At 42.1% G+C, this 16556-nt stretch overlaps 1 protein-coding gene across 9 annotated transcripts in view; it reads right to left on the minus strand.

Annotated features, from left to right (window-relative positions):
* Positions 1 to 16556, minus strand: part of BIRC6 (baculoviral IAP repeat containing 6) — a 164587-nt gene that overhangs the window by 30395 nt on the left and 117636 nt on the right. For all 9 annotated transcript variants that reach the window (XM_075267485.1, XM_075267484.1, XM_075267481.1 and 6 more), the window contains exon 66: positions 564 to 774. In XM_075267485.1, the coding sequence (XP_075123586.1) occupies positions 564 to 774 (211 nt within the window). The remainder of the gene's footprint in view (positions 1 to 563; positions 775 to 16556) is intronic.

The raw sequence follows: 16556 nt of genomic DNA on the forward strand, positions 1-16556 counted from the left end.
ACAAAAAAAAACCTACAAGTTTTGTTTATACATCACAATAAGAAAAAAAAAAAATATATATAAAAAAAAAAATTTCCTCGATGCTGCGGCTCCTTCACTTGGCCCAGCGAGAATCGTTCTCCGTATAGCAGAGGATTAATCATCTTCAAGCCTTTACAATGGGCTCTGGTATGATCCGTCACAACAAACAGCGGCTACAGAAGAGTTCTATTTATTTCTTGTTCCATCCGCGGCTGTATCACGGCTTGCTTCCAGATTACCAGCCTCTACTTTCTAAGAGTTTTTACTTTTTGACGGTTTCCAAGTTTGTTTTTTTCTCCCTAGGACGAGTTTACAGACAAGCTTTGGACATTCAGCCCTCAGTACTAGCCCCATGGCTATGAAAGTATACTGTACAGCACAGCGATTCTGCACTGAAGCCCCCTTGATGGTTTTTCCATACACAGTAGTACCCACCATTCATTTTTCAACAGAAAATTTCCTGTTTTTCTCTCGTGTCAATTGCAGTAATCTGTGGATTGCAATGTAGAATTGTAGGTACAGTAAAAATAACCAAGCCATACCTTAATCTGTTAGTATAGGTGTCAACACAAGTTTTCATTTTTGCTAGCAGAGTCCCCACAGATGTCTGCGACTCAGATTGTTCCTCCTCCTCTTCTCCATTAGCCCCAGATAGAGGAAGCAGTAGAGGTACCAGGGCTACACATGAAGCAATGGCTCGGAGTAGCTCCAGCAAGGCTCTGTACAGGGGCACGTGTCTAGCCATGTCCAGCACTAGAAAAGAAGAAAAAACAAAAACATTCAGCTTTGTATATGAGGATCACAGCAATGGACTGAATACATGCGTTATCATTGGCGCTGGGAGTCAGTGAGCACTTGGGGGGAGGGGGGCGGTAAGCAGTACAATAGGAATTGGGTTTTTAAGAGATTCCAGTTCAGAACATTAGGTTGCTGCTCTTTGGGAGAAGCTGCCACATGAAGTTCTGGCTGCAGAATAACCACACTCTGTATTCACTTAGAACGAAGGGAAACACAACGTAGGGGCCAATTCTCAGTTTTAAAAATAACCCATATTCCGTGTTACACTTCTGTATAAGTGAAGGAACCAGCAACCCCAGACCAGAGTGTTGCTGTGCCATGGCCAGAACACTAGCAGCACCCAGAAAGGAGCCCAAAACCCAACATATAAAATGGAAATCTTACTCAAAAACGCACAGATACAGATCTAGAGTTAAAGGGGTTGTCCCATCACAAGGATCCTATCTATACTGCTAGTTAATGTGGATGTAAGACTTTTCCTAAATACACTGCTTCAGCAAAGCTGCTTTGTTTGTCCATTATCTTACTTTATTCAATTCTTTGTGGCCACAGCCCTGACTTAGCTGCTCATGAGTCAAGTGATGTATCTGCTGCTCTCAGGGGGGAGGGAGGAGGGGCTAAGTGCAGGGAGCGAGCCTGTGTATCTAGCTATTCCTGTGTCTACACCACGTGACCTAGCTTCCTGTTAGCAGATATGGGAGAGGAGCTACTTTCATTTCTTCTGTTCTCCCAGTTATCAGGCTAGCTAATTCAATTGTGTTCATTATGGCAGAGACAGGTAGTGTCTGTATGTAACACAGAATGGAGTTGCTGCTGCCTGTACTTCATAGTCCAATATGGGTGGGCAGAGCTACATGTTAATTTGGGGGCAGAGCCAGCCAAGAAACCAGGAAGAAAAGATTTTACAGCAGTGAAGACTGGCGAGTATGCGACGTGGGAATACCCCTTTAACAGAGGTTCTGCTAATTTTACAGTGTGAAATACCATCACAAGACAAAAACGAAATCATATATATATTACATATAAATAGTAAACATTTTTCAATGACTTCATTTTTGTTTGCTTTCTTTTTTTGCGCTACAGAAGTTTGGGTTCATGTCTGAAATTTCTCGGAAGTATACAAGAGAGTAACGATCCTGAATGAACAATTGGCTGACATCGGGGAACAACAGTATATTTAACTGCACAACAAATGGTTATAAGACATAGCTTAGCTGTCACAAAACCTACAATGGTCCCTTGTCTGGAAACAGATTTGACAGGAGAGAAACATTCACTTATTACACAATTTGTAATGTCACTTCTACACAGTATTAGGATATAGTCACACTTTCATGATTTGAGGTGTTAGGCCAGGACTGTACAGTATAAGACACTATCCATACATATAATGGTATATAGGTGGTTACAGTAAGATTTGCGAAGCATTACTACCCACAATACAGTTCATGAATCAGTAGGAGGATGCAGTCAGTTTTACAGGCTTGCGGAGGCAGGTGCTAGCAGTTTGCCTTCACCATGCGATGACCCTGTGCAAGTGGCTCTTTCCTCTTTGCCTCAAGCACCACAAATTAAAAGAATACAGCCAAGAAGAAAGTGGTACGTGCAGCACATGGTAGGATTTTATTACATGCCATTACACAGGTAATCGATACCACCAACATAGGCTGCTGTCATGGTCCTGCGAAAGATATTTAGTCATCCACACTCATACCAATATATGAAGAAAGAGGAAAAGGGGGAGGAAATCAATGCAATACCATGGTTACAGAAAATAAGTACACCTATTAGACTATTATACAAATGCTAGTAGAGGGATCCTTTGTAGAATGGCATAGTGACCAGGTAAAGAGCAAAACAACATCGAATGGATAACACAAGTTGGTTTTAATAGATGGTGGACCTTGCTCATTAGTAGTTTGGCTGACATAAGGTCAACAGATGTTGGATGGGTACAAATGTTTGGAAATTTCCTCCCTAAGGTAGAATCCACTGCCAGGAACTTATTCCCCTTTCCCAAATGAGGACAGTAAAGGGTGATCATGATATTTTTGGGGGGATGGAAACAACGTCATTTCCATCCACAAACAGAAGAAGAAAACCGTTGCCCTATTCAGTGGGGCAGAGCATATAGAAGACCGGCCTCAACCCAACCATTACTTTTCAGTAACCGTCTACCTACTAGGAGGGTAGAGTCATAGAAAGGCTTTACTTTATCAGGGGCAAAGAAGATTCCAATGCTTTAAAAGGGAGTCTCCATCTTGGGCACTTATGACATGCCATAAACCTTTGATAGACGTGGGTGCCACCTCTGGGACCCGTGCCAGTTTGCCAATCGTGTTTTCTTAGTAGAGAGCAGGGAATGAGCGCTACTTCTAGTGGGGGCTCTGCGAAAAACAAAAGAGCGGGCACAGTGACATTCAACATGCCCAATTCTTCCCTCACCAACATCCGCTATACAAATGTCTGCAGGACATTTAATAAATACACAATAGATGGTCGGATACTCTTGATAAAACTGGCAGGGGATCGTGTCAACTTAAGTCTAATGTGTAATGTAACATTAAGCCCTTTGTATTTTGTAAGTACTGACTAAAGCCAAACTGGAGTTGTCCTCTAGCTCCCTTTGCTATGCCCTTCAAAAAAGTAAGATGAAGTCTTTTACTTTACTTTGGTAGAGTTGGAAGGGACCTCAAGGGCCATCGGGTCCAACCCCCTGCGAGTGAAGGTTTTCCTAAATCATCCCAGCTATATGTTTATCCAGATTCCGCTTGAAGATTTCCATTGATGGAGCGCCCACCACCTCCCGTGGCAGCCTATTCCACTCTCTCACCAAGTCTCCAACCCAAGTAAAAGAAACCTACAAAAAAAAGGCCAAACCCTTGATTGAGATCCTCTGTGCCTATGGCCACGTTATTGATGGTTGCACACAACAGGCGGCCATGAATGAACGGAATGGGCAGCGTGCAGGCAGCACACAGATGTCACCTGTGTGCTGGCCATTCACCGGTCATGTTTTTGTGCCCTTCATTCAAGGAATAGGAGCTGCGGACACAGGGATGCAAAAGTCGGACAGGAATAGGAACTGTTCCATATTTTGCATCCCGTACGGTCGGCCCGCAAACGTGACCGTGTAATTCATGGTCATGTGCATGGACCCATAGGAATGAATGGGTCAGTGTACTATCTGAAAAAAATATGGATAGCAGACTAACCATTCATACAGTCATGGGCAAGGGGGCCAAGTTAGTAAGGCTACTACTTTGGGAAAGATCCAATCTGCACATACAAGCTTTTTATGTTGAAGTAACGTTCCATTCAAAGTAGTGATACCTAAAAATGTCACAGTGAAAAAGGAAGGCAATCACTCATGTCCCCAGAAAGCCTGACACAGGATATCCCTTCATATATTTTATTCTTGATCACTAATACAAATTGATTTCCCCATTAGCTGCTCATTCTCACAGCAACAGAGGGTAACCGGACAGAAAATTACCTATGCAAAAATTGAAAGTTCTCTCACCTTCCATGCCCTCATTTACTGGCATTAATAAATTAACTCCATTAAACCCAAGACTTATTTCACCCACCAATCTGTAGAACCAAAAGTTTCATAAAGATGACCAGACGCATTAGAAATGTTGATCAAAGTGATTGATTTAGATTTCAGACAATGGTTGGGTAGAATATTCTCACAGCACTCCATTGTACACAATACGGTAGATTGGTAAATATGTGCTGCCTTATGGTTCCTCTTGGCATGGCCCTAATAGACAACAGTATTTCACAAACTTATTAAAAAGGACAGAGCTGTTTGACCCCATCAGGCGTGTGTACCAAGAGAATAAGGTCTCCTACGTCACTTTGTATTGTTTGATACTTACAGTATACAGTATACTTCGCTATGGTTCACTAGAGATATGGAGGGCCTTGCCGTATAGTCTAACTTTAATATTATTTATTCAGGGATCACCAGTTGGTGTAAATCTGCTTCCACATGGAGCACCTTATGTGGTTATAGCTGAAAACCATTCTGGGGCCAGCAATGCTTTTGCTATTATGCAAGTGAAAAATCAATTATTTTGGCCGTCATTACAAGTCACGTGGTAACCACAAAACCGGCAAGAAATGATACAGCTGAGATTGGTGGCTTCACTAACGTAATAGCACCGGTGACCCAAGGACTGAGGGCAAGTTCACATGGGCTTTTTTGGTCAGGATTTTGAGGCAAAAGATGGCTCCCATTGAAATCAATGGGAGATGGTCAGTTCTTTTTTCCAGCAGTCGTTTGTTACGGCTCCCAGAAAAAGAAGCGACATACTCATTCTTTCAGGCGGATTCGCCTCACGGATTCATTTGGACCTAATCCGAAGCAGAATGTGCGACTGGAAGCTGATGCACAGCACCGGTATCCAGTCGCAGCTACCCATATTTTTGTCCTGAACCTGAGGCAGAAAAAACCCTGTGTGAACTTACCCTGAATGCGGCTATAGCTGCATCAGATGCATTGCATGGCAGCACCCTCAATGACTATGAACAGCTTTAGATATATTTGTGGACAATGAAATGTTTACAGATTGATTAAAAAAAAAAATTCCAATTATTGGGAAGAATTTATGGATATCCGCTTAACATTTTATTTCATTTTTTTAAAATGTAGATTGTGAGCCCCACATAGAGCTCACAATGTACATTTTCCCCCATCAGTAGGTCTTTGGAATATGGGATGGAAATCCATGCAAACATGGGGAGAATATACAAACTCCTTGCAGATGGTTTTTTTTCCCTTGGCGGGATTTGAACACCAGGACTCCAGTGCTGCAAGGCTGCAGTGCTAACCACTGAGCCACCGTGTGGCCCCTTCCTCTTAACATTTTAGAGCAGCCATCTCCACCATAGGTGCTGAGCCACGACAAATAAAATATGGCCGTACTTTGCTTGTGAAGACCCTCCCCTGTGAAACCTTTTTTGGATACAAGTTATAAAAACAACAACAAAAAACTTAATGGGCCGTTAAATAGATAATATTGAGTAGCGCTAACTCCTTTTTTCCAAATCGTTTAACAATCTGAACACGGCTTAATTGGATGCGGACGACAATCCGCTTACACCGAAGCCACATAGAGGAGATTGTTCATATGCTCATAGTATTTAATGCAGAACGTGTTGCTAACGCTGGCAGAGGCCGGGCACTGGTTATTTCTCAGGGATCAAACCATTTCAGCTTTGTATTATAATAAGAATAAATCCCTAACAAACCAGTCTCATCTTCCAGGCTGGTATCATCCTGGAGTTAAGAAACTCATTAAGATTGCGAGTTGTGTAATAAGGCGGCACAGCGGGGCCACTTGCATGAGCAACACAAAGGTATAGCAGCTACAGTACACTATGAAACCACAGGCACGGTACAATACAAAGCCTTCTCATTTCTAATTAAAAGCCTTAAACTCTGCACAGTTGCTATAGACACATAAAATAGCTCAGGTAGTTCGTTTCCTGAAGGGCTCAGCTTTTCCTCCTACCGTTGCTAAATTATTCAGCACTGCAGGCTTTCCCGGCCCCCATCGCTGTACCTTTCCAAACATATGAATGTGGTTGTGTGCGCTTCTGGCCATCATGTCACTTCTATGCGTTTTATGCTCTGCTGCATTTTAAACTCATAAGTCACGACTCTTCGTCACAGGCGTTTGCCGAAGTTTGTCTAAAACATCCAAGATTGTGGCTCCCAGGGGCTCAGCTAATGTCTAGTGGCAGTCACATAGGGTTTGCCAACTTCTACTGAGGAGTGCGAACAAAAACACAATTCATCATAGCCAGAATAAAACCACACACACCAAAATGCTAATACAAAACAGATCATTTACGCTACCAATGTAAATCAGACAACAAGAAAGATATAGCAAGAGCTAATTAAGTAAGAGGATCCTTAATACTACCCAAAGTGCTCCTGGTCAGACCGACGGGCTGAGCATCAATGTTACACACTGGACAAAGCGGATCAATGGCATCCTCTACTAGTGACCTTATGTTATCTCAGACTGGAGAAAGCTTTACTAAATTCGTAAACCGGTTGTGGACCAAAAAATAAATAAATAAAATATAAATATAATAAATATATATATATATTTTTATTATTCTGTTTCGCTCTCGATTCTATATATGGAGAAACAAGATCGTGACAGTTTCTTCTTCTGAAATAAGGTGCAGAAGTGGTAACTGTTATAAAACTGAATAAAACACAGGGATTAGCTGACATCTGTCAGGGATTTGTCATGAGTGGCCCACACAGTCACCGGTGGCACTTAAAGCCCATTGACTTATCCACTCTGTTGTGCTGTTGTGTCCATGGACCTGTTGAGAAAATTAGGAAGGAAACCAACAAATCACAGATTAAAGCCAAACATTAGTACTGGGATTTTTAGAAAGAGGAGAACCTTGTTATAAGGGTTGCTATGCTTATGTGTCACGAAACAGCCATGACTCCGTGTGGTTCCATCGCACAAGAGGAACAGCCAATAATCCCCAGCGACTTATGGGTCTGGTAGGTCAGTTGACGAAAAAGAAACTTTTTTTTTTTTGAATTTTCCAAAGGGGCTCTTAATTGACACAGATGTAAACAAAAAAAAAATTAAAAAAATATGAGTACGGCAGCCTGAAATAAGCAACAGTATGGTGTGACTTCTGCCAAAAAGCTTTTCTTCTGACCGCATAATGGCAATCCAATTGTTATGACAATCTAATTATTAGAAGGGTATAGAGGGAAAAAAAAAAAAAGAGGAAGCGTTGCATTGTTTTCTCTCACAATTAAAGTGGAGAGCCACTAAAAGGGTTGGCAACTTAGAGGACTTTTCACCACCTCCACCAATGTCAGTTCATGGTATCATTTAATAGCCGCCATTTATTCCAACACACTTCTTTAGTTCCCACCGCCGCTGTGAAATAGGTGCCATTAGTGTTGGTGCCTGACGCGCTGTTTAGGCTCTGCACTGTCAGGTGGGCGGTATCAGAGAAGAGAATCGCACCTTTTGCCTGCACCTGTCTGACACTGGCTGCCTCTTAATCACACTCCCCTTCCTAACGAAGTAGCACATCAGGAACAAACCAACAGCACTGATTGCTCGGGAAGGGTGGGGACTAGAGGGGAAAAGAAAAAAAAAAATCAAAAAAAATAAAACAAAAACTGATGAAAAGTTCAGCTGCCATTTTAACAGCTGGAAAGACCCAGCAGTTGGTGAAGTGGTGACAGGGCCTCTTTACAATGTCCTCTGTTATGCAGAGTTGGGAAGTGCGAGTTTCTGCATAGGAATCCCCTTCTATACATAGTGCCAGACGACACGTTCACTTCATCGTAAGGAGACGTTTACTTGATAAAGCGCACGCACGCTAGACTTTATCCTGGTTTCCTACAGAGTGGAGCGTGACCACCATTTTGCAGCATTAGTTATTCTATACACAGAAAAATATCAGTCTTTCCAAAGTTCTACCCTGATAGACTGCAAGGACAATAAGATGAATCATTGTGACAGGCCCAAATAGATTTAATGAACAGAAATAAGTAATATATAGCACAAAGATTTTGCAACTGCAACGAATGGTTAGAAGTGTCTGCTATGATTAGCTCCAATATTATAAATCATGTCACAAAGGAAATTAAACAATTCACACCATTTGCCACGTTCACAAAGCATCTCAATTAGAAAACCAGAAAGCCAGAAAGAACATGGCTACCCAATGACCAGATACTGGAGAGAGCGCGCTTTATGCTACTTCCTACTATTATAAATGGGAAAGTTTGTGTGTTTGGATGTTTGTTAATCACGCAAAAACGGCTGAATGGATTGGTATGAAGTTTGGCACATAGATAGTTTGTAACCTAATTTGTGGCAAAATTCTAAAACAACGACGGCTATGAAGGTAGCCAGAAATCAGACGTCTCAAGCAGAGCTCAGAATGATTGAGCAAGCTAAGCATCAAGCGGCTCTTGGAGAAGCCGAAACGCCGGAGCAGACGAATCATCGACGCCAACAACGCACTCATATGGCATCCCAGCGAGCTGCTGAAACAATCACAGGCACGGAGCAAGGAACAAGTTCAGCAGCAGGCCAGCTTGATAGCTGCCGAAACGCTGGAGCAGGTGAACTATCGACGACAGCAATTTGCGTATTGTTGGTGTTGATCCGCTTATATTCAGAAGAAAAAGTTACAGACAGAGACTAGTAGCAAATAAAAGTAAAGTATATGCAATTTAAAAGGGAGAGGCACGTGGGTAAAAATCAGATGGCTATAGCAGAATATATATGGGGACCGAGAGCCTGTTCTGTCTACCACAGCGTTTATAGTTAGTCCAGTCTGGATCACAGTGCTCCACTTTTGAACGAACAATGGGATTTACGTAGGTTACAAGAGATGACAAAACATTCAGTGCTCTATGACTGGAGGATACTCAATGCAAGAAGTCCTTAGGCTTTACAACAGCACACAATTCTCTTTAGCTCCGTTTTTCCACCACAACATGTTTAAAACACAGATGCCCAGATTTATTATCTGACTTGCTTAGAAAGTGGCCAAGAATACACATTTTTGGAACCTCAACTCCAGTGCCCAACTTTAAAAAAAAAAAAAAAAAAAAAAAAATTTATAAATATTTTTAACACAACAACAACACACACGATCCTCTAATTTTGAGCGAAGGGTGGGCCAGATACAAATTTTGTTGCACAAATTAATCTGTGATCTGAATAGGGTTTATAAAAACCCATGTACAGGAGCAAGTCTCTTCTTTAGATGTATAGAATAGATTTTCTACGTCAGATATGCACAAGGCCATAGTGATTACGTTACCTCTATACTTCCTCTATTATTTTTAGGGGTCTCCTACAGAACGGAAAAAAAACAAAACAAAACAAAAACAAAAAACCCCGTAGCAGCTTCCTCAATTTCATTGTTATTTTAAACCACAAGATTCATTACAACTAGAGGCGCCTTTGCAGCACGCCTATTGAATTAACATGAAGCGCCGCTGTGAGATCTACAATGTGGCTGGCAGAATATTAAGCAGCCCGTCTGCTGATCTTGTGAAGCTTCTTCTTGATCGATCCCGATTAGCTGTTAATTTCTACTCCTGGAGTCCGTACAATATGCTCCACTTGTGAGCCAAGACAATTGGAACCAAGAATCTGGCTTTCAGATAAGACTTTATAAAGGTGAATTAATACTGTGCTAGTTTATATAATAGAGACATTAGGTAATATAAAGGGAGTGCACAATATTAAGAAACAGGGACTGCTTAGCAATCCTAGAAAACCCCCCACAATATGTTAGCAAAAGCCTCGGTACACATTGCCTTCAAAATTATATGTCAATTCTAGGCAGTTATCAGTACCAGCCTCCATAAAGATCACTGGGACATCTTAGAAGGTGGTAGACTCCTTTTAAGGATATTCAGCTGTCACCAATATGATGTTACAGATCACAGTACAACGGCAAACACCAAACCTGTGTTATGTAAGTCACTTTTGGACAAAAACAATTTTGAAGCTACACGTAAAATGATTAGGGGATAATATCTGTCCTTGAGGAGAGATCACCTTCGCAGGTGTAAGGAGTCTTACAAAGCCCTTTTCGCTCCACTGGGGGATTATGGGAATGATGGAATTAGTGCACTGGGGGTGGGCCATCACCTCCCTGGAGCACTGCTCTTGCCATAGAGACTACAACCATCACCTGATTAGTCAGAGTTGATCCTCCCACTGCTGACATCTCCCACCCACCAACTACCTTCAAAGTTTTTCACCTAATTTATAGAGTGACATTACAGTGATAAAAATATATACCTTTGCTATGTGCTCCGTAATAGTGGCGGCAGTTGCATATACAGGGGGCTGGGGGATTAAATTCCCATACTCATCAGTCTTTACTACTGTAAAATCTTCTTTCTTCCTGGTTTCTTGCATCATTTGGTGGGCGGGGTTTCACATGCAACCTGCCGTTTAGCCCCATCCCCAAATTCCCGTGTAGCTCCGCCCACCCATATTGGACTATGAAGTACAGGCAGCAGCAACTCCATTCTGTGTTACATACAGAGACTGCCTGTCTCTGCCATAATGAACACAATTGTATTAGCTAGCCTGATAACTGGGAGAACAGAAGAAATGAAAGCAGCTCCTCTCCTCTGATAGCAGGAAGGTCACGTGGTGTAGACACAGGAATAGTTAGATACACAGGCTGGCTCCCGTGCACTTAGCCCCTCCTCCCTCCCCCCTGAGAGCAGCAGATACATCACTTGACTCATTGAGCAACTAAATCAGGGCTGTGGCCACAAAGAATTGAATAAAGTAAGATAGTGGACAAAGCAGTTTTGCTGAAGCAATGTATTTAGGAAAAGTCTTACATCCACATTAACAAGCAGTATAGATAGGATCCTTGTGATGGGACAACCCCTTTAATTATTGGTGAAAAGCAATATATCTAGTTTGACATTTTCAGTCTTTCAATTTATTAGGACTAAAAGGTGCTTTCAAAGCTATTGGGGGATGGGGATTTAACTGTGCGGAAAAACAGGCGAGTAATATATATGCATTGTAACACGTTACTCATGGTAAGCCACACCTACTTTTCCTGTCCGAAAATATAATCTAAAAACAAAATTTGCATTGCATAACTTATTCACAGAGCAAACCCCAACACCACACCGCAACACAAGAACCCTCCCCAAAGAGCTGAGCACTGCTGATGTGCTTAGTCCGTACGCCGCTCCCCGTCAGCCCGTACGCTGAACAGAATGCCTGTATACTAGAAATTGCATTGATATGTAGTAGTCATGTAACATGACTAGGTTTGTGTCTTTCACAAACATGGCTGATCACTTACACATTACAAGAATCATACTTTCATCTTACAAGACAATCAATTCACAAACTGTGGACCAGACAAGAAATAGTCTTCATATCAGCGTATTTCCTATATACAGCATGTAGTCCATACTAGGTTAAGGTAATTAAAGAGATCAATGATGGCGATGGGAGTTTTCATTAGACTCCTAGAAAGAAGCTGTAAATAGAATTTACTATCCTGCCCCTAAGAAACATCACAAGTAAGTTTCTTCAGGATTGATTTCACATAAATTTGATTATTTAGCAGGAATACTAATAAAATGTGGTCAATGAAAGTAACACATGCATGTAAGGTCAAAAAAAGGATCCGGCTGCACGAGTATAAATCAGGCTCATGCTTCGGAAAAGACCAGACGAGACGTTCTGGCAGTATTTCACCACTTCTTACTATTAATAGCACAAGCCAATGCCTGGAGGAACCAATAAAGGGATAATAAACACCTAAAACACATTACAGCAAGTCCGGCAAACCAAACTTCTAAACATCTTACATAGTTTGGGTTATTTCACTGGAATTCTGTCTTCCTAACTACATCAGGGAAGACAGGCTTGCACATTCCAGTGAGCACCCTCTATTGGTTTGCAACATTGAGGCAGCAGCTGACTTCCTGATTACATCATGGAAGACAGATTTGCATATTCTTCCCATAGTTTGGCCCCACAGAAAGGACATTCATAGGACTGATAATGGGTCTCTTTTAATAGTGTCAAAGGAAGTTGAGCTGAAACTAGAAGATAATGGGGTCCGCCTGAAACATGCATTTTTCAATTGGAATGGAAACAAATGAAGACTTCAGGCAGATGTGACGTTAGCATTAAAGGAATATTTGTAAGCACACCCTGTATTATTGGGGTAGATTGGACGATACAGTACAGGGTTGTAATAGAGTAATAGAAAAGGATGTCTAAATGGGCCAGCAGAGGTTAATGGCAGGGTATCAGGCAGCTAGAGCACATTACTGCTGGTGCGATATGGCCAAGGATCACAGGTTTATGAATCATTTCAGCCAGCAAGCTTAAGAAAAGCAACTTCATTTTAGCGGTTTTGCTCTCCAAGGAGGTTGCAACTGCCATTTTGATGAACAGCCAGAAAAGCGAGTGATCTCTAACAAGCGCGCGGCATTCGACAATCAATCATCCTATAATGCAACAAATAAAAAGCAGATTGAATGGAAGAACATACAAAACACCTAAAATGATCAAAAAAATGGAAGCAAGAATGAACACAGAGTTACATAACATTCATTCACACTCTGATCCCGTTCATAGCGGGACGCTCCCTCATTCGCAAAACCTTCCGGTGAAGGAGTCTTCCTGGATACGTTTTACCTTTCAAGCCAGGTATTTACTAAAATTTAGCGTATTATACAGCATACCTAATGATATTCAGTATTAATGCTGCTACACCATGCTCCACGGTACAGTAGATTAAAGCCATGACTGTGTTATGAGAGTGTATGCTTGCAATAATGCATGCTTACAATATCAGTGCAACTGGGATTTCTTATTTTTATTTTTTTTTTATGTAGATTGTGAGCCCCACATAGGGGAAAAAAAAAAATGTACATTGAGAGCCCTATCAGTATGTCTTTTTGGAATGTGGGATGGAAATCTATGCAAACACGGGGAGAACATACAAACTCCTTGCAGATGGTTTTTTGTCCTTGGCAGGATTTGAACACCAGGATGCAGCAATGCAAGCCTGCAGTGCTAACCACTGAGCCACCGTGTGGCCCCTGCAACCGGGATTTCTGACCATCGCATCCTGAGCAAAACCCCTAACAGGATGGACACGCCAATTACATAGCATTAGTATTTCCTGCAGCACATGCCTGTAGAAGTTTGGCCGTACACCATGTACTATGCAAGTGGAAGGACCCCAGCGCAAGGAAAAGGGGCTCAGTCAAAGGCTTCACAAAAAAAAAAGTGGGAGAGTTGCTAGCAAGCTTGCTTATAAGCCAGATTTCTGCAAATTAATGGAACATGATTTTAGGTCTGGTTTCTACGGTCCAAATGTCAAAAATTTTATTCTAAGGTTTTATACGCTTCTATGTTATCCTAAGTGTAAATACTTTGTGTGTTTTTCTTTATATTAGTGCAGAAACCTTATTCTATGAGGTCTGTTGATAAGACAGGCAGTTTTTGCCATTATCCAATTACTTATTTAAATGGATACGTTCACATGTAAGAAATGGAGCCATTCCAAGGAACGCAAGTCAGCATATTTCGATGACCTCCCCATTGTAGGTCAGTAGTTCTGTTCTAGATTCTCAATCATTACAAGCTTCCATGAGGCTTTAATAAAAACCCGACTGGATATATTTTCCACATCACTTGGGGTAAAAAAAAAAAAAAAAAAATTATGGCCAGGCTAAAAATGTGATACAAATTTCTCCGCCATCAGCTCGCACATACATACGAGCGCACATACACTTTCTAATTTTCAGAAGGTTAGTTCAAATAATTGCTTTCCATAAACAGATGCTCGAGGGACATTACCCTCCAGTCATCAGCATTGGTTACAGCTTGATGACGCACGCACTGTGACCCATCTGATTTGGGTGGCGAGCTTGCAAGGAGTGACTATAAAGAGGCAGCGCCTCCCTTAAAACAATATGCCTGTTGTAACAAAGCATGGAAACAACAACAACAAAAAAATGAAAAAAAAAGGTAGAAGCAGCTTTTCAGCTCCAGTGCCCTAATGTCACCATTTGTCACGCAGCTTTCCCTTAGAGCTTACAGGACTGGGGTTAACTCTCACTCCCCTCCCCTGCTGTATGCACAAGCTACTCGCTGGAATGGTTGCAGATTTCAAATGTGCCTGGCCTGACAATGGTGCTGCTGCGCATTGTTATGCAACTCACTGTCTGGGAGGGCAGCTTGTAGCTCCTTTATTCTGCAAGTGCCAGGTGCGTGTTTAGTCAATGTCACGGCTCACTACTGTAATGCAACCCAGAGCACGGCCACTCATCTCCGCTGGGGCTAGCCGCTGAGTTCTGCCATGTCCAGGATGATGCCTTGGAATTATCTGCCACTAATGCTCGCTTAGGTGTGAAGCGTGCCCGCTGCTGGGAACTCCAACCACTGCTTACAGGACGCAAGCCTTCAGCAAAGCCTGCGATGGAGCTCACTTGCAAACCCTGCTGGACCTAAAACCATGTTGCCGGGAATAAGAGACAAGACATGAATGGGTGACTATAAAGAGAGAATCCTGGAATGGAAGTCAATGAAAGAGCAAACTATATATACAGTGAAATAAACAAACCATCCATCATTAGCCAGTGGGGGCTGCCTGCTGTACGGGGGAAAAAACACAACTTGGATCTGAACTGAGGACAAGCCTCTCGGAAAGCTGTTCTCACGCTGTGGATCAATATTGAGAGTAGCATCTTTTTCACGTCGCCAGGATTCATTGGATTAATGATAGACTGAGCAGCCGTGAATTTTTTTTTTTTTTTTTTGCTCTTTGCCATTCATTATTGAGAAGGAAACAGGAGAGGGACAGCACATGTATACATGTGTGCTACAGCTCTGCTGGAGGATAAATCCTTGGCTCTCCATTGTGCGGAGGACACAGAAGCATGCCTGATGCCACTGTACTCCTGATGCAGAGTAGGGTAAGACAGCCATTCTCATTTTCTATGTATGCATGCCCAGAACAAAAGGATTCCCTCCACTAATTGTCAATGGAAAGGTAGAACAAAGCCAGCGCTCGCTCCGGCTTCTATTTAGCACGCTGAACTACAGTACCCTCAGCAATGGAGACAAAGCCTTGCACACAGCCCACACCTCCCACTAGGAAGCTTTATTAATGATAGCCAGTTTTAATTATTCATTAACGGATGCTTCTAATGAATCGGCATCGTCAGGTGCACACACAAAACGTTTTACTATTGCTTTTGCCTTCGTTTTTTTCTGACCATTCTCCCCCCCACCCCCAAATTAACCCACTGAAGAGGCTGTATGTAATGGAGACTTGTAACATAACAATGGCTTCATGTGCTGCTGCATGAGATGATCTGAACGGCTACATGGATGCCGGCAGACGCTTGTCACACCATGAAATTGTAGCATTATCACGCTGTAAAATGCAAGTTACGTTTTTGTTGAATTTGATCATTAAATTGGGCCTATTTATCTGCGTTTTAGAGAAATTCACATGTATAAAAACATGCATGTTCTATACGACTGCACTGTCAATAGGAAACGGCTATAGAAAATGGCACATTGAGCTTCAGCAACCTGTACCCTGATGAGGGATATGGAGGATTGTGTAGTAATATGGGATTAATGGTAATTAGATCAACACTTGTAACCTAGTGTTAGGATGTGGCACGGTGAGGGACTATACACCGCCGGATTCCTCCTTGGTGAAGGGCCCCCGACTGAACCATCCTAAGCTCTCCAGCATCAGAGGGTTAATTGGCAATTCAATTGCGAGTGTACAAATGGATTATAGAGCGCTCCATTTATCAGTATGTCAATAGCCACGTCCACTACAAGGGATCGGACTATACATTAAATACCAATACACAATGGATGACTGGCTGCACATGCCTAGTTTAAGCTAATACTTTCTATAGTACGCACGCCATATAAGTGACCCGTGACGCCCTTATTAACCTTTAGCTCACTGGCTTCCAAACTTTCCACTTTTAGTCACACGTTTCCTATAATGTAATTTCTAGACGGTTTAGTGAGGTCCATTAATGTCAATAACTTCTCCTCAAACTTCTAGGACACCTGCATGAATGCAAATGGCAGCTCTGTTTTAGAGTACGGCATAAACTAGCTTTCTCTTCCGTCCCTTTTCTTCTAGATAGTCTTCGGAGGATTGCTGAAGAC

The sequence above is a fragment of the Leptodactylus fuscus genome, chromosome 3 (genome assembly GCF_031893055.1).
Source record: "Leptodactylus fuscus isolate aLepFus1 chromosome 3, aLepFus1.hap2, whole genome shotgun sequence".
Taxonomy (NCBI): Eukaryota; Metazoa; Chordata; class Amphibia; order Anura; family Leptodactylidae; genus Leptodactylus; species Leptodactylus fuscus.